This window comes from Bubalus kerabau, chromosome 6, assembly GCF_029407905.1.
Source record: "Bubalus kerabau isolate K-KA32 ecotype Philippines breed swamp buffalo chromosome 6, PCC_UOA_SB_1v2, whole genome shotgun sequence".
NCBI classification, from domain to species: Eukaryota; Metazoa; Chordata; class Mammalia; order Artiodactyla; family Bovidae; genus Bubalus; species Bubalus kerabau.
The window spans coordinates 120,818,326-120,842,998 of NC_073629.1; the positions used below are offsets into that span (position 1 = coordinate 120,818,326).

At 56.5% G+C, this 24,673-nt stretch overlaps 1 protein-coding gene across 3 annotated transcripts; it reads left to right on the top strand.

The window, feature by feature from the left end:
• Nucleotides 1-7,838: 7,838 nt before the first annotated feature.
• PPP1R7 (protein phosphatase 1 regulatory subunit 7) lies at nucleotides 7,839-24,670 on the top strand. 3 transcript variants are annotated; one of them, XM_055586636.1, is made up of 10 exons: nucleotides 7,839-7,971; nucleotides 10,951-11,079; nucleotides 13,917-13,972; nucleotides 14,513-14,578; nucleotides 15,150-15,280; nucleotides 15,641-15,803; nucleotides 16,899-17,015; nucleotides 17,839-17,943; nucleotides 20,384-20,470; nucleotides 23,721-24,670. In XM_055586636.1, the coding sequence occupies exons 1-10, from the start codon at nucleotides 7,920-7,922 to the stop codon at nucleotides 23,895-23,897; spliced, it is 1,083 nt and encodes a 360-aa protein (XP_055442611.1). In that variant the 5' UTR covers nucleotides 7,839-7,919; the 3' UTR covers nucleotides 23,898-24,670. The 3 variants fall into 3 exon arrangements, with proteins under 3 accessions (XP_055442611.1, XP_055442613.1, XP_055442612.1); XM_055586637.1 differs by lacking the exon at nucleotides 7,839-7,971 and adding an exon at nucleotides 10,466-10,527; XM_055586638.1 differs by lacking the exon at nucleotides 10,951-11,079 and having other exon boundaries at nucleotides 7,885-7,971.
• Nucleotides 24,671-24,673: the final 3 nt, after the last annotated feature.

Consider the following 24,673-nt stretch of genomic DNA (forward strand, 5'->3'; position numbering starts at 1 on the left):
GGAGACATAACCAACCTACCTAGTATGAAGAAATAAAGGTTAGCAAGATGAAGCGATGGAAGAATATGTTCCAAATGAAAGAACAATGGAAAACCTCAGAGAAAGAACTTAACAAAACAAAGATGAATAATCCACCCAGGTGGCTCAGTGGTAAAGAATCCACCTGCAAACACAGGACACCTGGGTTCAATCCCTGGATCAGGAGGATCCCCTGGAGGAGGAAATGGCAACCTGCTCCACTATTCCTGCCTGGAGAATCCCATGGACAGAGGAGACTAGTGGAGTACAGTCCATGGGGTCGCAAAGAGTTAGGCACGAGTAACCAAACACACACACAATCCACCTGATAAAAGAGTCCAAAGTGTTAGTCACTCAGTCGTGTCCAACTCTTTGTGACCCCAGGGAATGTAGCCCCAGACTCCTCTGTGCATGGAATTCTCCAGGTAAGAATACTGGAGCGGGTTGCCATTCCCTTCTCCAGGGGATCTTCCTGATCCGAATATTGAACCTGGCTCTCCTGCATTACAGGCAGATTCTTTACCATCTAAGCCACCAGGGAAGCCCAAGGGTTCAAGATCATGACCATAAAGATGCTCACAGGATTCAGGAGGGCAAAGGGATGGACACAGTGAGAACATCTACTAAGAGTGAAAAATATGTAAAAGAACCAATCAGATCTGGAGAGTACAACAGACGAAGAAATGCACTGGGAGGAATCAAGCAGATCAGATGATAGAGGAACAGACCAAAGACCTGGAAGGCTGAGTAGCAGAACCGCCCAAGCTGGACAGGAAGAATAAACCAGAATCGAGGAAAATGAGAACAGCCTCAGGGACAGCCGGGACAACATCAAGCACGGCAACATTCAAGTTAGAGAGGTCGCAGCAAGAGCAGAGAGGCAGAGCAGAGGATTCACTGGAGAAAGCAACGGCACAAAGGGGCAGACCTCTAGGTCCCGGAAGCACACGGCAACACAGCAACGGTGTTGAGAGGTGACAGGTGGCGACCAGACTCACTGCGGAGATGGCTCCCTAATGTACATAAACGTCAAACCCATACGCTGTACACCCGAAACCAATGTTGCAAGTCAACTATACTTCACCTGTAAAAGAGGAATAAGAAAAAAAAATAGGCAAAAGACAGGAAAAAAAATTTCACAGGAGAATATCCTGTAAACCTATGACAATAAGCTTAATCATGACATTTGCATAACCGTGACTACTTTACACCTACTAAATCAGCAAATATAGAAAACTCAGCAGTGGCCACAGGACTGGAAAAGGTCAGCTTTCATTCCAATCCCAAAGAAAGACAATGCCAAAGAATGCTCAAACTACCGCACAATTGCACTCATCTCACACGCTAGTAGAGGAATGCTCAAAATCCTCCAAGCCAGGCTTCAGCAGTATGTGAACCGTGAACTTCTAAAGGTTCAAGCCAAATTTAGAAGAGGCAGAGGAACCAGAGATCAAATTGCCAACATCCACTGGATCATCAAAAAAGTGAGAGAGTTCCAGAAAAACATCTGCTTTATTGACTCTGACAAAGCCTTTGACTGTGTAGATCATAACAAACTGTGGAAAATTCTTCAAGGGATGGGAATACCAGACCACCTGACCTGCCTTCTGAGAAATCTGTATGCAGGTCAGGAAGCAACAGTTAGAACTCGACATGGAACAACAGACTGTTTCAAAATTGGGGAAGGAGTACATCAAGGCTGTATATTGTCACCCTGATTATTTAACTTATATGCAGAGTACATCATGAGAAATGCTGGACTGGATGAAGCACAAGCTGGAATCAAGATTGCCGGGAGAAGTATCAATAACCTCAGATATGCAGATGACACCACCCTTATGGCAGAAAGCAAAGAAGAACTAAAGAGCCTCTTGATGAAAGTGAAAGAGGAGAGTGAAAGAGTTGGCTTAAAACTCAACATTCAGAAAACTAAGATCATGGCATCTGGTCCCATCACTTCATGGCAAACAGATAGTGAGACAATGGAAACAGTGACAGACTATTTTTTGGGCTCCAAAATCACTGCAGATGGTGACTGTAGCCATGAAATTAAAAGACGCTTACTCCTTGGAAGGAAAGCTATGACCAACCTAGATAGCATAGTGAAAAGCAGTGACACTACTTTGCCAACAAAGGCCCGTCTAGTCAAGGCTATGGTTTTCCCAGTGGTCACATATGGATGTCAGAGTTGGACTGTAAAGAAAGCTGAGTGCTGAAGAAGTGATGCTTTTGGACTGTAGAGTTGGAGAAGACTCTTGAGAGTCCCCTGGACTGCAAGGAGATCCAACCAGTCCATCCTAAAGGAAATCAGACCTGAATTCATTGGAAGCACTGATGCTGAAGCTGAAACTCCAATACTTTGGCCACCTGATGCAAAGAACTGACTCACTGGAAAAGACCCTGATGCTGGGAAAGATTGAAGGCAGGAGAAGGGGACGACAGAGGATGAGATGGTTGGATGGCATCACTGACTCGATGGACATGAGTTTGAGTAAGCTCCAGGAGTTGGTGATGGACAGGGAGGCCTGGTGTGCTGCAGTCCATGGGGTCGCAAAGAGTCAGACACAACTGAGCTACTGAACTGAAGTCAGCAAAAATTAAGAGTTCTAAAAACTCTAATACCAAATGTTAATAAAGATGTGAATCAATGGGAACACTAACAAATTAATATAATCTCTTTAGAAAAAAATCCAATGTTCACCTTTTCTGACAGTACTTTCCACCGTTAAGATTTACATCCTATAGAAATCTGCACACGGGTAGCAAGTCACACTCAAGAATGTTCAGGGCAGTATGGTTCGTAATGGCCAAAGAACAAAATAAAAACCTAAGCATTCCTCAATTAGAAAACAGACTTAAAATCCTGGTACATTTGTGCTATGAATTATAGAGTGAAAATAAATTCTATACACACACGGATAAATCTTAGTTGCTGCTGCTAAGTCACTTCAGTCGTGTCCAACTCTGTGCGACCCCAAAGACGGCAGCCCACCAGGCTCCGCCATCCCTGGGATTCTCCAGGCAAGAACACTGGAGTGGTTTGCCATTTCCTTCTCCAATGCATGAAAGTGAAAAGTGAAAGTGAAGTCACTTCAGTTGTGTCTGACTCTTAGCGACCCCACGGACTGCAGCCCACTAGGCTCCTCTGTCCATGGGATTTGCCAGGCAAGAGTACTGGAGTGGGGTGCCATTGCCTTCTCCAAATCTTAGTAACATATGTGAAAAAAACCAAGTTACAGAAGACTATCGTCAGTAGGATTCCGTCTGTGTAACATCCCCTCATCCACGCAGTTTAGAGATACACACTTACATGACAAACCCGAACATCAGGCCGAGGTGTCTTCTGAGGGTCCTCTGAGCTGCAAGGAGAGGGGGAACGAGGGCACAGGGTCTTCCACATCCTAATTTGGGTGGTGGGCTTAAACGTGTCCACTGTACTGTTTTGATTTGTGACTGATATTGCGAATCAATCAACTAGGGTACACTGAAAAACTGAGATATTTTACGTGTGCATGTTTATATAGCTCATGGGATCCTAACCAGTAACAGCTGACCATGAACCAAATAATGAACAGGAAGCAAGAAAGAAGCGAAGTAATAAACTGTTAGAAGGTGTTGCTGTCCTGCAAGGGGCAACATTTAAATGTCACAGGTTGAGAGGTCCTTCTTTCGGCATCTCAGTGTTGTAATTATTCCTACAATAACTGGCAATGACATGGTCATGTTTTAGTTTTCCGCTTCTACAACCGGAATATAGACAAAGCCCAGCAGACTTGATTATGACTTCAGACACTGTAAATGTTATAGAGCTTTACTTTGTAAAAGACAGTAAATAAATAAATAAGTAAATAAAACTCTTCAGCGTACGTTGTAAATGTTATAAAAGCTTACTTTGTAAAAATGAGGAAAACCGGGGAGAGGAGAGATGGAAATGAAGGGAGGGGAGAGGGCATAGGATGTTTTGTGTTTTACTTCCTGATGGAAGAGCTGACTCACTGAAAAGACCCTGATGCTGGGAGGGATTGGGGGCAGGAGGACAAGGGGACGACAGAGGATGAGATGTTGGATGGCATCACCGAGTCAATGGACGTGGGTTTGAGTAAGCTTCGGGAGTTGGTGATGGACAGGGAGGCCTGGCGTGCTGCGATTCATGGGGTCGCAAAGAGTCGGACGCGACTGAGTGACTGAACTGAACTGAACTGAGAAAGTAAAAAGTGTCAAAAGTTGATAAACCAAGAAGTGGCCTCAGAAAAAATCACCCCTTCTCCGTTCACACCTTCTGTCCTGAGCAGTCTGTGGAGCCAGCTCAGCCTCACAAGTACATCGGGGCCACAGCCCCAGGGTGGCCCCTGAGGGCACAGAGCCCAGCTTCACATGTCCTTAGATCACTTCCTTTCTCACCTGTTCAAGTTTGACTCAAACTCTAATCAGAAATGCCTGCAAATCCAGGCCAAGGTTTTTGGAATAGGTGGGGTGGTTTTTAAGGGCGGGGGGTGGGGGGGGTGGGGGGGGTGGGGGGGTGGGGGGGTGGGGGGTGGGGGGGGGTGAGGGGGGGTGGGGGGGTGAGGGGGGGGTGGGAGGCGGTGTATGATTGTTCTATTTTGCATCCCCTCTGAGCAGAAGCCACGGGAAGCTGGACGCAGACAGCATCTGATGGTGCCTCAGAGTAACCCTGCTCCTGGTGCTGGTCTTGATTCCAGAAGGTGTGAGTGACGCTCCCCACCCCCAATCAAACAGAAGGAGAGGTTTGCAGGGAGCTTCTGGAAAAGTACTCCTTGCTCTTACAGGTGAACGTCTGGAAGCAACTGGCTTTCTCCCAGGAGAACAAACGCTAGGAGACAGTTGGTTCCAATTGCTCCCACCACTGCTGTACAAGCAGAGCAGTAGAGCATGAGGCTAACAGGCTGGCGGGCAGAGCTGAAAATGACAAGATGTCATTTTGAGCCACAGGAGACCTTACCCTAACACCTGCCTTCCTCTCGACGTCAGGTGTGGGGTATATCCTGAGACTGTTTCTTGCGTCCAGGCCCCCTCCAGTGTATCCAGGGCGATGCTGCTGTGATGGAGTGTGTGAGCCAAGGGCGCCTCTCAGATCTGAGAAGCCAGCACAGGCGTCCAGGAGGAGGCACCAGCAGAGTTTAGCCAGCAAAGCAGAGTGAGGAAGCCTTTCAGGCAGAGCTGCAATGAGTCCCACAGGGCCCCTGGGGAGGGGTCCACCCATCAAGACGGGTCTGGAGAAACTGGGCTAACTCCCAGGGCCTCCTGTTGCCGCAGGCAGTATGGCTCTTATCCCAAAGACTGACTTTCAAAGCCTGCTTTGAAGTAACCTGACCAACAGGGGGAAGGGGAGAGTCACAGTCATTCATGCAAGAAATCATGTCTTAAAGCAATAAACTGTGGAAAATTCTTCAAGAGATGGGAATACCAGACCACCTGACCTGCCTCTTAAGAAATCTGTATGCAGGTCAGGAAGCAACATTTAGAACTGGACATGGAACAACAGACTGGTTCCAAATAGGAAAAGGAGAACATCAAGGCTGTATATTGTCACCCTGCTTATTTAATTTATATGCAGAGTACATCATGAGAAACGCTGGACTGGAAGAAACACAAGCTGGAATCAAGATTGCAGGAGAAATATCAATAACCTCAGATATGCAGATGACACCACCCTTATGGCAGAAAGTGAAGAGGAACTAAGAAGCCTTTTGATGAAAGTGAAAGTGGAGAGTGAAAAAGTTGGCTTAAAGCTCAACATTCAGAAAACGAAGGTCATGGCATCCGGTCCCATCACCTCATGGGAAATAGATGGGGAAACAGTGGAAACAGTGTCAGACTTTATTCTTTGGGCTCCAAAATCACTGCAGATGGTGACTGCAGCCATGAAATTAAAAGACGCTTATTCCTTGGAAGGAAAGTTATGACCAACCTGGATAGCATATTCAGAAGCAGAGACATTACTTTGCCAACAAAGGTCCGTCTAGTCAAGGCTATGGTTTTTCCTGTGGTCAGGTATGGATGTGGGAGTTGGACTGTGAAGAAAGCTGAGCACCAAAGAATTGATGCTTTTGAACTGTGGTGTTGGAGAAGACTCTTGAGAGTCCCCTGGACTGCAAGGAGATCCAACCAGTCCATTCTGAAGGCGATCAGCCCTGGGATTTCTTTGGAAGGAATGATGCTAAAGCTGAAGCTCCAGTACTCTGGTCACCTCATGTGAAGAGTTGACTCATTGGAAAAGACTCTGATGCTGGGAGGGATTGGGGGCAGGAGGAGAAGGGGACGACAGAGGATGAGATGGCTGGATGGCATCACTGACTCGATGGACGTGAGTCTGAGTGAACTCCGGGAGTTTGTGAGGGACAGGGAGGCCTGGCGTGCTGCGATTCATGGGGGCGCGAAGAGTCGGACACGACTGAGTGACTGAACTGACCTGAAAGCAACAGCAGGAAGACACAGAGGGGAACCCGCAAGAGAAAGTGAGACACAGAATCGACATAGGTTTACTTTGCCAAGTGTAGAAGGTAACGGGACAGAAAGCATAAGACCGCACCGCAAGGCCACAGTCCTTGTCTAGGGAAAGAAACGCTTGCGAGGAGGTTAAAGAGAAAGCCCAGGTGTGCAGTGGGGACGTCGGGCAGCATGGATGAGGTGCTACAGCTCACGGCTCTCCGCACACACGTCCACTGAGGGGCTCCTGGGTGTCAAGCTCCGCGAGCCTCCTCCTGGCCCCTTCCAGGGGTGGGACAGGCGAGCACAGTCCCTCTGCGGGCAAGGACCGAGCGCCGGGTGGGACCAGGCCCAGGCCGAGACCCTGAGCGGCACTGAGGGGCGGGACCGGCCAGGCGCGAACAGCCACAGGGCGGCAAGCGGGCCGCCACCGACCGGGCGGCGCGGGGAAGGCAGTGGGACATCGTGGGGCGCGGGGCGGTGCTCCCACGCGGGTGGCTCACCTGAGATCGCCCAGTCACCGGCCGAGCTCTCAACGCGCCGGGAGGGCGCCAATGCGCGCCTCTAGCGCCACCAGCCAATGGCAGAGCGACGGCGCCGATCGACAGGTCCCAGAGGCCAACCGCCGGCGCCTGTGGGCGGGGACCCAGGGAACCCGCGAGGAGACGCCCGCGCTAACGGTTGCTAGGGACGCGCCGGAGTCCGTCTACGGCGCCTCGGAAGAGCCAAAAGAAACGGCGCCTCCACCAGCGCGGTCACCGGACGCCGTTTTCTCTGGTCTCAGGATCGAGAAGGCTGAGGACCGCGGACCTCGCCTCTCGGAGGCCTCGACCTGAAGGCGCGGAGCAGAGGGCGGCTCCCTCACGGCCCCCGATGCCGGAGCCCGTTTCGGACTGCGGCGCCCGCAGTAGCTAGATTGGCATCCAGGTCCGACCAGCTCTTCCGGACCCGTTAGCGGACAGGCCCCGGAAAAGAGAGCGGGCGGCCCGCGCTGAGCGTTAACTGGAAGCGGCCCCTTTGTACGGGCTCAGTCCACACCGCGACGCCGGGACAATGTCTGCCCAATTCTGCAGACGCCGCCGCCGAGGCTCAGAGGGACTGGGGAGCCGCCCCGCCGTGTCCCGCCACCAGTCCACGAGCGCAGAGCGACCCCAGGCTCCTCTCCGCTCGCCCGCAGGTTCGGCTCCGTGCTTGCGGCCCCGAGCATCCCTACCCTCATCCCGCTTCCCGCCTCCAGAGCCTCCAGGGCGCCCATTACCTGCCTGGCGGGCGGGGAGACTGGAGCCGCGGAGGCGGAGGCACGCGCGGCCTCGCGGGTGAACTACAACTCCCATGAGGCCCTCGAGCCGCGCAGGAGCGCAGGGCCCCATTGGCTGGGAAACCTCTGAGCTGGGAGCCCTGATTGGCTGAGGGGCCTGAGGCGACAGATTCCGGAAAGGGAAAGAGCAGCCAACATGGCGGCGGAGCGCGGCGCGGGCCAGCAACAGTCGCAGGAAATGATGGAGGGTGAGCGGCTCCACAGGGCGGCGACCGAAGGGCCCGGCGGGCGGGGGCGGGGTCGGCGGCCGTGCCAGTCATGCCCGGGAGAAACGGGGCGGCCCGGGCCCAGCCCCGCGCGCCCCGTGACATCTGCCAGCCGGCAGGGCGGGGGTGGCCCCAGACAGCCGGACGCGGACCCCGGTGCTGAGGCGGCAGTGGCCGGGAGGGCGCGGGCGGCCGGGGCGACGGGGGCCGCAGGGCCGGGGCGAGCGGCGGGAGGGCCGGGCTTGTGGGTGAGGACTGAGGGCGCGGCGGTCCCGCAGCCCCCTGTGCCCGCCCCAGCTGCTGGGAGCCTCGCACCGAATCCCTGAGCTTGACCCGCGAGACAGGTCCCCAGGCAGCTGACCGGGATACGAGGCGCGGGCTCGCTGGGACCCGCCCGAGGCAGCTCATTGGTGGACGCGGCAGGGGTGGAGAAGGGTTCTCTGGGAAGCGAACCGGTTGAGGGGAACGGCTGACCCCAGCCGAGAGTTGAGTGATAGAATCGACAGGTTCCAGTTTTCAAAGCTATAATAGATCCAGAAGACTAATTTCAACTCTTTGGCTTTGTTGAAAACAAATCTGCATGCGTGTTATGTGTGTATATAATGACATGCACACCTAGCCCCAGGGGAGAGCCAGTCGTGTCTTTGAGCTCTCATTGTACTTTTGGCTCTGTTGGTTTCCTGAGGGCTCCCGAAAAGAAGCCGGGGTCTCCAGTGTCAAGTGCTAGGGAAGGGGTGGAAGAGGCGGCCCCGTGTTTGGGAGTGATGGTGCAGCAGCCGGGGCCAGCTCCCTGCTGCACCTCAAAGGATGTGCCAGTCAGCCAGGCTGGAGACCGGGGTTGGTGGAGGTGGGGGGCGGGAACGAGCAAAGGCCGCCTCCGCTGAAGGAAAGCAGGCACAGGCATAGGGCTGTGAGGGAGTGTGACCTGTCGGAGTGACCAGGAGTGACAGGGGTACCGGAGGAGAGTGTGGCGGGTGAGGCAGGCAGGGCACGTGGTGGAGGGCCTGGGTGGAGGGGAGGAGCTGGGGAAGGTCTTGGATCTGGAGACCTTTGGGTCTTTGAGCAGGGAAGCACCTCTTCTTATCCGCCTTCTTCCCGCTCTCTCACCTCTCCCACTTCCTCTTCAGCCATCTCCTTGTCTTGGTAAATGGCAAATGGGAGGAAACCTAGGCAATTCCTTCTCTCTGGCTGCCACCCATTCGACAAATCAGCAAGCTCTGCTGCCCCCGCTTCCCTAGTATCTCCCAGTATTTGCTACCTCTCCCGCTCCCCCTGCCAATACCTTGAGCCAGGCCACTGTCCCCAGTGCCCCACAGTCACCTGCTATGCTGATCTGCTATCCCATATTTCACTTTGGCTGCCCTTCATGAGTTAAGCCGCTGCCACCCTGGGCTCAGCTGCACCAGACCATTGCCCAGTAGACTTGCTGTCCCTTAGCCTGGACCACAGAGAGGCTGTGCCTAGTGATGGCTAGTTTATTACACGTCTTTATGCATGTCATGCACATGCTTTTGTGCCTGACAGCGACGCTGATGTGTGGGTACCGTGAGGAGACTGAGGCTTCGAAAAGGAAGTAACAGGTCAAAGCTGTGTCTGTCGGGGTAAGGTGCACACTCAGGAAGAGTCACGGGCATTCTAGGCATTTGGGGAGTCAAAGATCAGATTTGGATTCTGGGATCAGATCAGAGTCTCTGGAGAATAGATTTAAACAGGCAGACAAGCCACTGAGAGACCAGTTAGGAGGCCAGGCAGGAGCACAGACCACAGGTAGTGAGTTAGCTGATCTAAGACAGTTGCCAGAAAGTTGCAGGAAGAAGGAATGGGTGTGGTGGTGTTAGAGATGAATTCATCAGGACTTGGCCAACATCCTTAGCTGGGTGCTGCTTTGCTAATCGCAGTGGAAGACTCGGAGTTGAAGCAGCGTCCCTCCCCATGGAACACATCCCTCTGTAGATGAGCCGTGGTCAGAGAAGAGAGAATCCTTGCCCTATGACTGATGACGCACGCAGCCTGCGAGTGCTCTGGCTCTTCCAGACAGGCTTCCACAGAGGTTGCAAAAAAATTGAGAAAAAGGAAAATTATCTGACAGTCTTGCCAAAAGATTTTTTACCAGTCAGCTACATTTAACTGGGCTCCCCAGGTGATGCTAGTCGTAAAGAACCCTGCCTGCCAATGTAGGAGACGTAAGAGACGTGGGTTTGATCCCTGGGTTGTGAAGATTCCCTTGGAGGAGGGCATGGCAACCGACTCCAATATTCTTGCCTGGAGAATCCCACGGACAGAGGAGCCTGGTGGCTGCAGTCCGACGACTGAGGCGACTCGGCACTCACTGAGTACAGGACTGCGCTGGGTTGACCGTGCCGTGGTGTTAAGACCATGACTCGTGTGGGGCGTGGAGCACTGCTGGCTGTCTTCTCCTTTTCTAGAGCGCCCCGCTGCCCACAGTCTGATTTGAGTTAGTCTTGATTTCTTTCAGAACGTGGGCCTGTGAACTGGGCTGGTTTTCTTGGCCAAATGGATAGTGGAGCCTGGATGAAGGTATGTGGCGGGAGGGTCACACGGTCCCCTCTGTGTGGAGATCCAGGCCAAGAGGGCGCAGACAGGAGGTGCTTCTCTGCGTGTTACCATTAGCACGTTCAGCCACAAGCCACCCAGGCCTTCCAGACACCTGGCGTTCTTCACGAGTTCCTTGAGAGCAGGAATAGTGTGCTCCTCACCTTTGCAACCCGTGGCCTCCCTGGTCTACCCTCTTCCCGAAGCCCAGTCCTCCCCTCCTCTGGGTGGTGCCTCACATGGTGCCCAGGACACACGTGGAAAGTACTCAAATGTTTGTTGACCTGAATTCAACAAAAGTTCTTGAATGAAGTCTTTCTGACTTCCAGCTGGATGCCAGTCTGTTATATGTTCCTCACAGAGTCCCCTAACGTGAATATGCGTTCTTATGGGTGTGTGTGGGTTCAGTTGACAGGCGGGTTGAATCAGAAGAGTCAGGCGACGAAGAAGGGAAGAAGCAGAACAGTGGGATGGTGGCGGACCTCAGCGCGCACAGCCTGAAGGATGGAGAGGAGCGGGGGGACGAGGACCCAGAAGGTACTGGCCTTGGGGAGGGCCTGAGACCCACTCAGCGGCAGGACGCGAGCTCTGCTGCCTGTGCTCAGCCTGGGGACGGGGGAGGGATGCCACCCGGCACGGACCCTGCCCACTCTGGAGGCCCACAGGGCCTAGTGGGCGAGAGCTTGAAGCAGGGCGCCCTCTGAGGCGCTCGCTGAGTCAGCTCCACACTTAGGGCACTTGCAGGCAAGATGGATGGTTTCCTAATTTCACGTAAGGCAAATACAGCCACTGGTGATACTGGACAAGTGTGTCCTCTGGAACAGAACCACGAAATCGTTTATCACCCCCATGTTCAGAAAGCAAGACTGAAGTGAAATAAGCATTGCATGCCTTCCTCTCCTGCCTCAGTCACATGGACTAACTTTATCTTAGAGAGGTCGTTTCTGAGTCCCGCTCCACCATGCTTGTCAGCCTGAGGATCAGCTTCTAAATTGTCTTCTTAGTGATTAAAAACAGCAAAATGAATTTAGAGTTGAAAAAAGTGTTCTCCACCTGTAATGGTGGTTTTTCACCCGTGAACCATGATCGAAACCTTTGTTCTTTGTTTGCTTAGAAAATCAGTTTCCACTGAGAGAAGTGAGGGAAACCATACACACAGAAGGATGTCCAAAATATATTAGGTGGAAAAAGCAGATTTTTTTATAAACAATGTGCATGTTAAAATCCTATCTTTGTTTTTTAAATATTGATAATAGCATATAGTTTTGCCTACTTGAGAGAGAAAACACATCCAGTGATTGGGGCGAGGGATCTCTAAGCAGCAGGCTGAGAGGGTCTTGTGCATTCTGCATTTTCTCGGTTTGTCTCCATTGTGTGGGTTTTAAGGCATCAATACTCGTGCATTCCCCTTACGGTAATAAAAGCAAAACTAATCTTTAAAGTAACATCGTGCTCTGTGCCAGCACACATGCTTGGTAACTATGGCAACCTAATTTCAAGGCAAAAGGCGACTACCAGAGAAGTACCACTCACGTTATTTAGGGACTTCAGAGGCAGCATTCTGGAAGCCATGTGGGTGGAGAAGCACGTGGGAGGGAGGCTGACAGCTCTCCCTGGGGCTGAGCCACAGGAAGGCCGGGGCGAGCGCCGCCTGACGGCACGCCCTGCCCCTGGCGTGCGCACAGCGCTGGCGCGGGCGCTCCCGGCACGGAAGCGGCCCCACCCGGGCTCCTGCCTCCAGGAACCTGGCTAGCAGTCCTCAGGGAGGCGCGCCTGCCTAAGTCCTCAGAGGCCCGGGGCCTGCTTGTTTAGGTCTTTAGGTTCCAGTAAACAAATTTACACCTTTCAGCTGCTACCTTTCCCTTATTTTCTGTAAGTTAATGTTTTAACACTCGAAACATATGTGAGAGGTTCAGGAAGGTGGCTGGTAGCTTCTGTCTCAAAGGTTAAGCGGGCGTGTTGAACACCACCCTGCGCTGCGTGCATCACAGACAGAGCCCTTAGCCTTGTGACCACGGATCCTGGTTTGGACCCCACGTGGCCACCCTGCCTTCGTTGTGCCGTGTCTTTTTTTGCAACTCTGAGTTCATGTTGTTGGCTGTGCTGTCTTTTGAAGAGGGATCATTTTGGGCAATCTCTTGGTTTTGCGCAACTCCTTTTATTTAATTCTTGGATTTGTTGACATTCCATAAAGCTATGGCTGACCTAGAGAAAATGACGTGTTTTGTTTTGGTTTTTAACTAGCCATTGTTGACAGTTACGGAAAAGCCGGTACAATGAATTTAGCCAGTGTAGGGCCAGGAAGTCTCTCAGGCTGCTCCCTAGTTGGGCGTGCCTCTCCGGGGTCTCCAGTCCAGCGTGTGAGCTGCCTGTCCTGGGGAGGCGCTGGGGGTATGAGGCCAGGATGTGGGCAGTGTTGCTGTAGGGAAGACACAGAGGCAGGAGGCCGCTGAGCAGTGGCGGTAACCGTTGTCCCCGGGGCACAGGCCAGACAGCAGGCACGCCCACCAAGGACCAGGTGCTCTGCACACAGGTGACCCAGTTTCTTCAGCAGCACGTTCTAGCAAAAGCAGACTGCATGGAAATACTCTCCGGTTCTGTGCGTGACCTCTTGCAGGTCCTGATGCACCTGGCAGGCCGGGAGAGCGGCTCACCCTTCTAGTCAGATGTGCTGCGCTTGGTCCAGACCTGCCCTCCTTGGCCCCTCCGGGGCCCTGGACACCTCTCTCCAGGGCGGACTGGCTCCCAGCCTCCCCGGCTCCTCAGCAAGCACTGTGTTTCACTTACTTGGCAAGGCTCTTTGATCCTGCCAGTTGAACTGAGCTTCATTTTGTTTTGCTCTGTGCAGAGACGTGTCTGTAGATGCAGGGCCATTTTCCAAAGCAATGAAAGGCACGTCCTAGAACATCGATGTGCCTGGCATGACCCACATTCAAGTGACCTGATTCATTGCCACAGACCAGAAGGGAAAGACTGGGGGCAGGCTGCCCCGAGGTACCGCTGCAGGCTGCGCTGGAAGGTGGCGGTGGGCAGCTTCCGTGCTGCTGGCTGGGATCACCTGAGGCTCGGTCACCCCCCCGCCCTTCTGCCAACAGCTTCAGACTACATTTCCTTTCTTGGGAAGTTGTAGGACGTGGGTGGGATCTTGGAGGCCTTTGCCAGTAGCTTTGCCAGCAGACAGAACCTTAAGAGGTGCCGATTGTCAGGTGTCGGCTCCACCGCGTCATCGCTGCCCTCGGGTGTCGCCTGCAGGGTCCTCCTCTGTTGAGCTGGCCCCACGCTTCAGGCAGCCTGCCCCAGCTGGCCCCCAATGGCCAGGCACGTGCTCCTAGAGACCAGAGCTCTGAATGGGCTTTTTCTTCTTCCTTTTCCAGAAGGACAAGAGCTGCCTGTGGATATGGAGACCATTAGCCTGGACAGAGACGCAGAGGTAACGCTGCCTGCTCGGCCACCCCAGGGGCCTGGTGGTGGAGCGCCCTGCCGTCAGGGTGTCTTTTACGAAGGTGCCAGATTAGTAGGTGGTTTCCCTGGAAGGTCCGGTGGTCGGGGCCTCCCTTGGTTGCTCAGAGTCCTTGTGTTCTCACTGTTTTTAACACGAGTGCTTGATCTCATTGTGCTTTACACACCGAGAATTGTGTGGCAGAGGCAGCGCCCTGACTGCTGCTACACGCGTCAGATGATTGCACCGTCCTGGGGCCAGAGGAGCCGCAGGCGAGGGCGGGGCAGCCCCCAGGGTGACGGGGGCGCGCGGCTGAGAGCAGGCTTCTCGCACCGCTAGTTCGGAGGGTCAGTCTCACATCAGGCCGCTGCCTGTCCCAGCACGGCTGTGCCCGCGTCAGCTGTCCCCACGACTCCGGGCGGCACTGTTCCCTGAGCCCCGCCGCCTCCCGGCCTCCTCGTGGCTCCAAGCCCGGGAAGCGCGTCTCCAGGTGCATGTCTGCAGCTGAGCTAGGCTTTGTTTCTGTTTCAGGATGTTGATTTGAATCACTATCGCATTGGAAAAATTGAAGGATTTGAGGTGCTGAAGAAAGTGAAGGTGAGAGGAGCTCGTCCTTGCACGGGAGGGGCCTGTGTGACCCTGCAGAGTGCATACCCCCACGGGATGTGGATAAACCGGAACAGATCAGTTCTGCGTGGTGACCGTGCTCAGGAAGGTGCCGCACTGCACCGGGAGCGTCCCTCGGGCGCCTTTGACCCTGAGCCCTGCAGGGTGATAGGTCGGACGCTCGGCTGTCTGGCTCTCCCCAGGTTCACGCGGCGGCTCAGATCGGCGGTGCCTCCATCAGAGCCTGCCTGCAGCCACGTGCAGCCCAGACTGCACGTGCTTAACTCACTACAGATCAGTCTGGTTTTCAAAACTGAGCCGCCGAGAGTTCCCTCTGCTGGAAAACAGCACCCCTCCCCTTGCCCAGGGCCTCCCTCACCGAGTAAGAACACTCATCAGGGCCTCCCTCCATCCCCGCGGGTGTCTGCCCGTGCTCTCCAGGTCAGCACCTTTCTAGAAAACAGGAGGAAAACCCCGTGTGCGGAGGCCGAGTCCGGGGACAGTGGGCCCTCCTGCAGGCCTCCCCGTCGCCTGTGCCAGCTGCCCTTTTTCTGTCCCCCAGACGCTCTGCCTCCGGCAGAATTTGATCAAGTGCATTGAGAACCTAGAGGGGCTGCAGAGCCTCCGAGAGCTGGACCTTTACGACAACCAGATCCGGAGGATTGAGAACCTGGACGCGCTGACAGAGCTGGAGTGAGTTGTGAGGCTGCAGGGGGCCTGGCAGCTGCCCCGAAATCAGTCCCCCACCCCAAACCTGGGCCCGGGGAGCCCCCGCCCAGGGTCAGGCCTGTGCCTGGCTCCCCAGGGGCACCGGCTTGCCCACAGTCCCAGCCCACACGTGAAGCCTTTGACTGGAGATGTCAGGCTGAGCTCCTCGGGGAGAAGACGGTTTCTGTCCTCAGCCCTGTGCTGGGAGCCGGGGCAGCAGGCTTCGGGGGCCCTATGGGCTGCCCGCCCCACCACGTTCCCCGGGCGGGCTGCTGCCTCTAAGTCCGCTACGTCCTGAGCTCGGAGTGGCCGGTGCTTGTTAATAAATGCTTTGCCTGTTCCCAGGGTTTTAGATATTTCTTTTAATCTACTGAGAAACATTGAAGGAATTGATAAGTTGACACGACTGAAGAAGCTCTTCTTGGTCAACAACAAGATCAACAAAATTGAGAACATAAGCAGCTTGCACCAACTGCAGATGCTGGAGCTGGGGTCCAACCGGATACGGGTGGGTGTGGGCACGGGGCGCGGCCTGCAGCTGTGTCTCTCACGAGACCGAGTGCTCACTAGGGGTCGGTGTTAGTGAAAGCGTGGCCCTTTCTTCTGCACACAGCATTCTGTTGCTCCTCATTCGAGGCACGATGTAACTCTTAGCAGACCCTCCCATTGCACTCTGCCCGACAGGAGCCCCCAGAGCTTTGCTTTTGAACATACCGCTGGGTGTGTTTTTAGACGCACCTCTTGCCACAGAAGGGGCCCATGCACAGCAGGGTGACGGGCCCCCACTCCGGGCCGTGGTGGGGGGTGGGCACAGCCTGGTGCATGGTTGGCCCACACGCCCCTGCTGAGTGGCTGAGGGCGGGGTTTCTGAGCCCTTCCTCCACCTCCATGCCAGAAATGCCCCTCCAGCTTTTGGAAGCTTCTAGCGCCCTGGTCAGTTCAGGTTGGCCCTTGTGAGCTAGATAGGACGCAAACCAAGGAGAGTAGTTGCGGCAAAGGGCTTCTTGTGCCCATTGGTGGTGATGTGGCTGAAAGCAGTGCATGTGAAACGGCGTGGCCCAGGCATCAGCGTGTTCCACAGCATCCCTGTCGGGGGAGAGGGGCCACATCACAGCCGACGCAGGCGACGGCAGGTGGGGCTGCTCTGCCCCCGAGTCCTCGTCCTCCCGGACCAACCCCGGCCCGTCCTGTGAGGACTGAACAAGAGGCTCGCTGTGCACTCAGAGGCCCCACTGCAGCCCCTACCGGAAAAGCTCAGCTAGCCTGCTGTGGGAGAGTGGTGTACCCGGGAGGCGGGGACCTGAGGCCTGCCAGGGGGCGCTCACTAGCGCAGCTGCCCACGGGGCACTGGGGAGCACGGGGCAGAGCGGGGAGGAGCAGAGCACCCCCAGGAGCCTGGAGGCGTCCCAGGCCCAGGGCTCCCGCAGCTCTCACCCGCAGGACACCACCGGCGTCTTGTTCTCAGGTTGCACTCTGAGGTTGCCCAGGGGGATCCCAGAGTGGGTAATACCTGCTTGACATGGCACACAGCTGCGTCTGCTCGCCCGAGGGGGCGGGCCCTTTCCCCTCCCCAGTGACTGCTGCCTTGTCCTGATTTTCACAGGCGATTGAAAACATCGACACGTTAACCAACCTGGAGAGTTTGTTTTTGGGGAAAAACAAGATCACTAAGCTTCAGAATCTTGACGCACTCACCAACCTGACCGTCCTTAGCATGCAGGTACGGACCGCCCAGCCTCCCGCCCCGCGCGCCCCTGGGGCAGGGCTTTGCTCCTCCACTGTCTCCACGCTGGGCAGCACTTGGCTTCACTGTCAGTGAGGAATGGAGACATCACACTTCACAGATCAGCAACACCCATGACACGCGTGGACCTGAGGTTTCCTTCCTTAACACGCCACGTATCTTCTCCTAATGAAAGTCCAGGCGGTTTTTAGCCAGGGCAGCTCGTCTCTCCACAGCTCACGCCATGCTGGGCTCCATGGTGGGAGTGACACCCCCGTCCCGTCCGTGCCCAGGGGCGTGCCACCTGGGCGTGGTTGGGCAGTGCCCGCGTAGGGTGGGCAGCGCCTGCATGGCTGCGGCCCGGCTCCTTTCGTCAGGAGCAGGCGCGTGGTGGTGGGCCTGGGGGCATCGGTGGCAGGCCATGGGGACAGGACCCCCAGGACCACCCATGCCTCTCGGAAAGCAGGTGTCGTGCAAATCCGTGTGAGAAGCGGGCGCTGTGCTCTAACTCGAGTTACAATGGATGCCAAAAGAAATGAGAACCAAGTGATTCTAAGTATTCTGATTTTGACATTTTTGAGTTAATTATTTGAGGTAGACCTTTCTCAAGTAGATTTTGAAAAGTGAGTTTTGTGCATCAAAGCCTTTGGCCGTGTGCACGAGTTTGGCCCAGGACAGCAGACGCAGGGCCCTGGTCTGCCTCCCTCTGGGCCAGGCCCCTGCAGGCACTGTGGGCGGCGCCCTGTTCTCAGGAGCCCTGTGTCCGCCGCCCTGCTCCCAGAAGCACCCCGGTCTCACGCCATTCCAACTCTCCCTGCAGAGCAACCGGCTGACCAAGATCGAGGGCCTGCAGAGCCTGGTGAACCTCCGGGAGCTCTATCTCAGCCACAACGGCATCGAGGTCATCGAGGGCCTGGACAACAATGTAAGAGCTGAGCTGTGTCGCAGGGTGGGTCACTGCACGGCCCTGTGGGCTTTGGGAAGATTTCTGAAAAGTAAATCCTAGGGAATTCCCTGTTGGTCCAATGGTTAAGCCTTCGAGCTTCCAATGCAGGGGACACGGGTTCGGTTCTTGGTGAGGGAACTAAGATCCTACATGCAGCGTGGCATGGCCAACAATAATTAAAATCTTTAAAACGGAAACCCTAGCTGCTCCTGGGTGTCCCTGTGCCGTGGACGACTTTTAGTTATCAGCCGCTGCCCTCTCTTCCTGCCCCTGGCCACTGGCTTCCTGGCCCCACCCGCAGCTGAGGGCCCAGATCCTGCACCTTCCTCGCTCCTTCCTCCCCCTCCCCCCTTCTCCCCCTCCCTCCCCACCAGCCCTGCCCACCCAGCACAGGACAGCCTTAGAAGCACTGGGCAGCGGGGACAGCCCTGGCCCTGAGCCTGCAGGAAGTCCCTGCTCTCCTCAGCTGCCACAGGCCAGCCTGCTTTCCCCCAGCACAGTATTCAAGACAAATAAAATGCTTGAACTCACTCAATTTCACTGGATGTTTTTTCCTGTCTCAATTGCCAGCAGGTGTAACCTATTCGGTCACCTGGTAAGCACTGTTTCAGTCTTTGTAAGGGCTTCTTTGGCCTTGGGCCTCATCAACATCAGTGAGGTTTTAGGGGAAACCCACTTTCTGGATTTTGTTTCACCAATATTTATAGAATTTTGGAAAAGGTGGTGGAATTTGCCTCCATTGGGTGTGGTCACCTTCCCCTGCCTTTCATTTGGACTGTTTGCAGAGCTGGTGTGTAACCTGGGTGCACGCCTGGGCGGTGCAGAATGGGAGGTTGAGGCCAGGCTCTGAGAGGTGGGGCTGGGCAGGGACCCCTCCCCACGCCAGTCCCCACGGCCAGCTGGAGGGTCTGCGCAGGAGAGAGCGTGGCCCCCGGGAGCAGCAGGACGCCAGGCCGGCAGGACGGGGTGGGAACTTGGGAGGTGTCCCGGAGGTGTGCTGCACGGCCCGGCCCAGCCCGGTACTGGACCCCATGTGGGCCTTTGCAGCAAAACAGAACAAAAGAATTGTGGCTTTTGTAAGGTCCTCCTAATCAAATGGAACAGGCTTTATTCAACTAGAGAGCAAATGTCCTCCTGTATTTCCCTCTGAGCTGCATCTCTTAACCTTCCTGGAGTTTATTCTTGCGGTGCGAGGCCAGGCCGTCAGTGATCTTTTTCCCAAACGGAGAACGACTGCTCCCCTGGCGCCCTGGGGCCGCCCTGCTCGGGGCTTCTCCAGGTGCCAGGCCTTGTCGCAGCTCTGCCCCGGGAGACTGTGGTTGCGGACGCTGCACTCTCTGGGGCGCTTGCTCTCCCTGCCCCACCTTACCCCCATCCCCCTCCTTACCTTTTTTTAAGTAATTAGTACTGGTTTGCTTTTGAATGAGGTTTCAAAACACTGTCCAGCTCCCCAGAAAATCTCAAGGTAGCCTCAAGCACGTGCTGGGGTCCTTGTGCGGAGGTTTGGGGCCGTTCTGGCCGCTGGGCGCCCCCGCCCTGGTCTCTGCACGGGGGCTGCCATGGGGTCACGGCCTCCACATGCCGTAGAGGCTGCAGCCCAGCCAGTTCCCGTGCACACGCTCCCCACGCCACCCAGCCCCTGAAGCAGGCACAGCGGGCCTGGCCAGGCCCCACCCCACTGTCCCCGCGCCACCTCCTGCGCGGTTCTCCCGAGTCCCTGTCTGCCCAAAGCCCCTGCAGCCTGCGGGCAGGTGCCTGCCAGCCTGCTGCAGTCAGTGGCCATCTGAGCAGCAGTTGGCAGAAGCAGCCCCTGCCCCTGTCAGCGCCCTGATGGGCTGCTCGAGCGCTCTTCTCTGCTCCAGAAGCAGGGTCCCTTCCCGAAGGGATGGCATGGGGCCTGGCCCTTCCCCGCCCTCGCCATGCCCCGGGTCCTCTGCCCTAAGTGAAGAGGGACTGTTTCAGGATCATTTGGGGTTGAATGTCTCCTTGGGACAGGCACTAGATAAACGCTGCTACACCTCTTGCCCCGCAGGGCCCACCCCAAGGGCCCGGGAAGCCTCCCAGTGCCCAGGCCTCTTCTGCTTTGGCAGGTGTTACCTGCCCCTCCAGGCCCGGGCATCTCACTGGGGTCATTTGGACCAGGATGTGGGAGTCTGGGTCGTGGAGTCCGATGGCACTGGTTTCAGACCCCAGGGACAAGCTCAGTGAGGCAGCGGAGAGGATTCGGTGTAAACTGGGCAGGGGCTGCAGGAGGGCACAAGGCCATGCCCTCCGCCCCTACCTGCCAACACCCCCTTTCCTGTGAGGGCAGAGGGCAGCTCGCCTCGCGCTGTAAGCCCAGTGCCCAGCACGGTGTGCATGGCCACAGAGTCACAGCAGAAATGAGGTAATGCAGGAAAATTTTATCTCCTTGTTCTAGAACAAACTCACGATGTTGGACATTGCATCAAATAGAATCAAAAAGATTGAGAATGTCAGCCACCTAACAGAGCTGCAGGAATTCTGGGTAAGTGCAATGCATGTGCGCTTGCTGGCGCTCAGCTGAGCGGGTCCTGGTGCCTGGAGTGTGTCTGCTGCGGCTCTGGGGGCCGGGCCGGGGACGAGGGCTCTGGGGGCCGCAGACGCGGTCCCCACGTTGCGTGTGGCCTTCCAGCAACAGCATCACCAGGGAGCTGGGTAAAGTCACGGCAGTCAGGCCCTGCCCCAGCCCAGAGGCAGAGCGGTCAATGGCCAGGCACGTGAGAACCTGGGAAGCCCTGATCCGTGTGGGTTAGTCCCAGGATCGCCGTGTGGCTGGAGGGCTTCCAGACGCAGCCCTGGGGCCATGCTTCCAGCTCAGATGGCCCAGAACCACGGGAGGAGGTATGGATGGGCCTCTGTGGTTGGTCACCTTGGAACGTGCCTCGTGTTGGTCTCATGGCGATGGGGGTGGTTCCTGGAGCCCACTGATGAGAAACGAGGCAAAAGAAGCGGGTGTTGCAGGTCGACCCCCAGCTGAGATCCTCAGGGTCAAGGTTCCACATGCGTGCCCCAAGCGTGACTCCTGCAGGGAGTGCCGTGTGCAAAGCGGCGTCGTCAGAGATCTGTGCTGTGTCCACGGCCTGCCCCTTGCTTGGCCGGCCGTTCTGCCAGCCCTCTGGCGTCCTGGGTGTTCTCTGCTCCTCCTCTCAGAAATGCCCCGGGCTTCCCTAATGCACAGTGGCCTCTGTGAGCATGCCGCTGCCCCTTAGCGACGGCGCGGGTCTTGGGTGCCTCAGGGCACGATGCCAGGACCGGCCGCTGAAGCCTGGGGCGCGAAGCCAGCCGTGGGAGCTGCGGTTTGGTGTGCAGCCCAGCCCTGCCGGAGGGCGTGGCCGGGGGTCGGCAGAGGATCAGAGCAGAGAGATTCGGTCTGAAGAGGCAGGGAGCCACACTACCAGAGCAGGAGCCCAGAGCCCGGGTCCTGACCGGGCTGCTTCAGCACCGGGGCACGCGGCACACAACATGGGCCTACCCCTCACCCCAGCCCAGCCAGGTGCGAGCCCTCGTGCCCCGGTGATCCTCCCGGGAACCTGTGCTGGCCTGAGTGACAGAGGCCCGAGGAGGCAGGATGCCCCCATGATGGGGTCGTGAGCAGACTGGCTGTGTGTGGGGGGCTCTCGTGCATTCGGACCCCCAGCTTTCTATGAAGTAGCAGACTCCTAGTCTGATGCCAGCAGCCTACAAGTGATTTTGTTGCGTCAGAAAAATAGCTTGAGGATTCTCCCACACCTAGGTTTTGTTTCAAGCATTGCTGAATTGGAGGGGAAGTGAATGTGAATTTTGTATGTAAATGTCAACCACCAGAAACCACTGGAATAGAGTTTGGAGACCGTGTGCCTGGAGCGCCATCCTGGCTGTGTCTGCAGCAGGACTCCAGTGTGGGTTGAGGCAGGACGCTCACATGTGAGCCCAGGATCACCTGCCAGGAGTTGGCAGAGTCCTCGGGGTCACCAGCGTGCCCACGCGACCACACGTACCCGGGAGAGAGACGGCCACAGGCTGCCGTCCCCGTGTGCTCTGCCTGCGAGGGGTGCTGGTCAGGACGTTGGGGGGACCTCCGCTGTGTGTCCACGTAACGCAGCGGTCAAGTGTGGAGCAGCTGGAGAACAAGCTCGCGGTCACAGGGAGCAGCCTGCTGCATCCAGCTGCGGGCCCTGCTGCACGACCAGCAGCCAGCTTGCTTTAAAGGTCACTTCATTTGACAGGAAAACTGAGAAGGAGGCAGGAGACAGTCTAGATTGGAAGAAACTAAAGTGGTGCTTCCGGGAGGTTTTTTAAGAAGATGAGAGCACCGGGAGCTCACTCCCCACACCTTGCTCCTTCACGCCTCGGCTGGGAAGAGCTCAGAAGAGAGACAAACAGACCACCGCCCCGCCCCCCACCCCACCCCACCCCGCGTGACCCTTCCAGATATTCTAGAGTTTTTGTGGAGACGATACAGGTGAATGGTTTTGAGTTTCATTTTGAAAACGTACAAAGACGCGTCTGGGAGTTCCCTTGTCTAAGGCGAGGGAACACACTTGGAGCAAAACCCCTAGGTCCACTTTCCTAAATCCTGGAGAAAAGCGCTGGAGGCTGGCCGTGCTACGGAACACCCGAACTGATGAGACGTGGGGCTTGTGAACATAGTAACTGCTGGGACAGCGGAGTCAGCAGAGCTGTGACGGCTCACGTGGGAAGCGTGTGGCGTGCACGTCGGGCTCAAACGACTGGAGGGGAGAGGAGGCGCGGGCGAGTCACGGACACCGGCACCAGCGACACGGGAAAGGGTGCGGAGTAGATCCCGCTGCCACGGCCTCCGCTCTGAACGGGGGACAGGGCTCAGAGTGTTCCATGAAGGTGTCTTTTCACTTCTGTGAACGTTATTGACACTCACGTGATACAGACCTGCCTTAAGAACACACCTCGTAGCGCTCCCCCATTATCGCCGTATTTTGTAGCAGAAACACAGAAGCCATGTTTTTTAAGGAAGAAAATACAAAAAATGCTTATAAATAGACTGTGTGTTTTGCCAAAAGAAAGGTAGAAAGTGCTGCTTAAAAACACAAAACAAACACTAAAGACCAACTGGAGAGCAGAGCCGTCCGTCCAGTCTGGAAGGTGTGGGGCAGTAAGACTGGGCGCCAGGGGCCCCCGGACCACAGCAGGAGCCAGACAGCCAGTGCTTTCCAAGGGGCACGTGTTGAAGGCGTGCACCCCGTGCTCATGTAGCCCCAGCCCCTGGGCCACGGCCTTCTCCTGCCGTGACTGCACGCGGCGGAGCCCGGTGATGGACGGGCAGGGCGGGGCACTAATGGGCGGTGCCTCGAGGGCACTGGTGGATGGGCGGGGCAGGGCACTGGTCACGGCTCCTCCAGGAGCAGCCGTTGTCCCTTTGCGGTGGAGGCGACGGGCACCCCTGGGAGCAGGCCTCGGGGCCTCCACAGCCTCCGAGTTTGGAAACCTGGGTGTCCCAGGGCGGCTGGCACACGAGGCCCACAGGGAGTTCCGTGAACACGGGCTTCCTTAAGCAGGCGAGTCTGAGAAACCCTATCTGCCCGGGGTGGGGCGGGCACTGTGTGGCGGCTCCTTCATCCCTCTACGGACCCGGACTTAGTGGCGTCCGCCAGGTTCCTCCCGCGGGACGCAGCCCGGCCAGCATGCGCCCGGGGGGACGGCCGGCCTGTCTTCTGCATGGGGCGGGGTAAGGGCTGTGGGGTCCTGAGGCATCTCTTGACGCGCGCCTGTCCCCCCAGATGAACGACAATCTCCTGGACTGCTGGAGTGACCTGGACGAGCTCAAGGGCGCCAGGAGCCTGGAGACGGTGTACCTGGAGCGGAACCCCCTGCAGCGGGACCCGCAGTACCGGCGGAAGATCATGCTGGCCCTGCCCAGCGTGCGGCAGATCGACGCCACCTTCGTCAGGTTCTGAGGCCCGCTCCTGCAGAGCCTCCCGGCCACGGTTCTAGCCCACCCGTCGCTCCTGCAGCGTCCCTGTATCAGCAGTCACAAACCCAGAGGCAATAAAAAGGCGCTGAGTGAAGCTGCGTGTGCCGGGCCGTCCCCGCCGACCAGGTGTGGCCCCCCCTGCGCTCCGTGTCCTCCCCTCAGAGGGCGCTCAGAGCCCCCCGGAGGGTGAAACAGTGAGTCTGGGAGAGTGTCCAGGGGCCCTCGGGCCTTTCTGCCCACAACTCTGCAGTCTCTCGGGCCAGTAGATGACCTTTGTAAACTGTATGTATTAGCAATAAACTGCAGGCAGAGGGCGCCTCAGCCCCGTGTGCCGCGCCCCAGCGCCCTTGGAGGGCCGGGGCCCCCATCGGTCCCCGCAGCCCTCAGGCCAGAGGAGCAGCCTCCACACGTGGCGTGGGACCGCTGGCGGGTCCGAGCCCACCAGGTCTCCACAGGACTGTGTCCAGAGAGCTGCCCTCGTCGCCACGCCTACATTGCCCCTTCTTAGCCCATCAGTGTGCTTTTCTGTATAAACTCACACCCACAGTCACCCTGGGTGTGACAAGGACCTTGTCATCTCGCAGGGCCTCAGACTTGCCATTCTGCAGCCTAAGAACCAAACCATGCGGTCCCCGGGGCTCCTCCTGCTTCCGAGGCTCGAGCTGAGCGGCCAGTGTAGGCCCCTCCTGCCTCGTGTGTCTGCATCGGTTCAAGGTTAAGTTTGTTAAAATGGAATTAAAACTGCATGTCCTCGGCTGC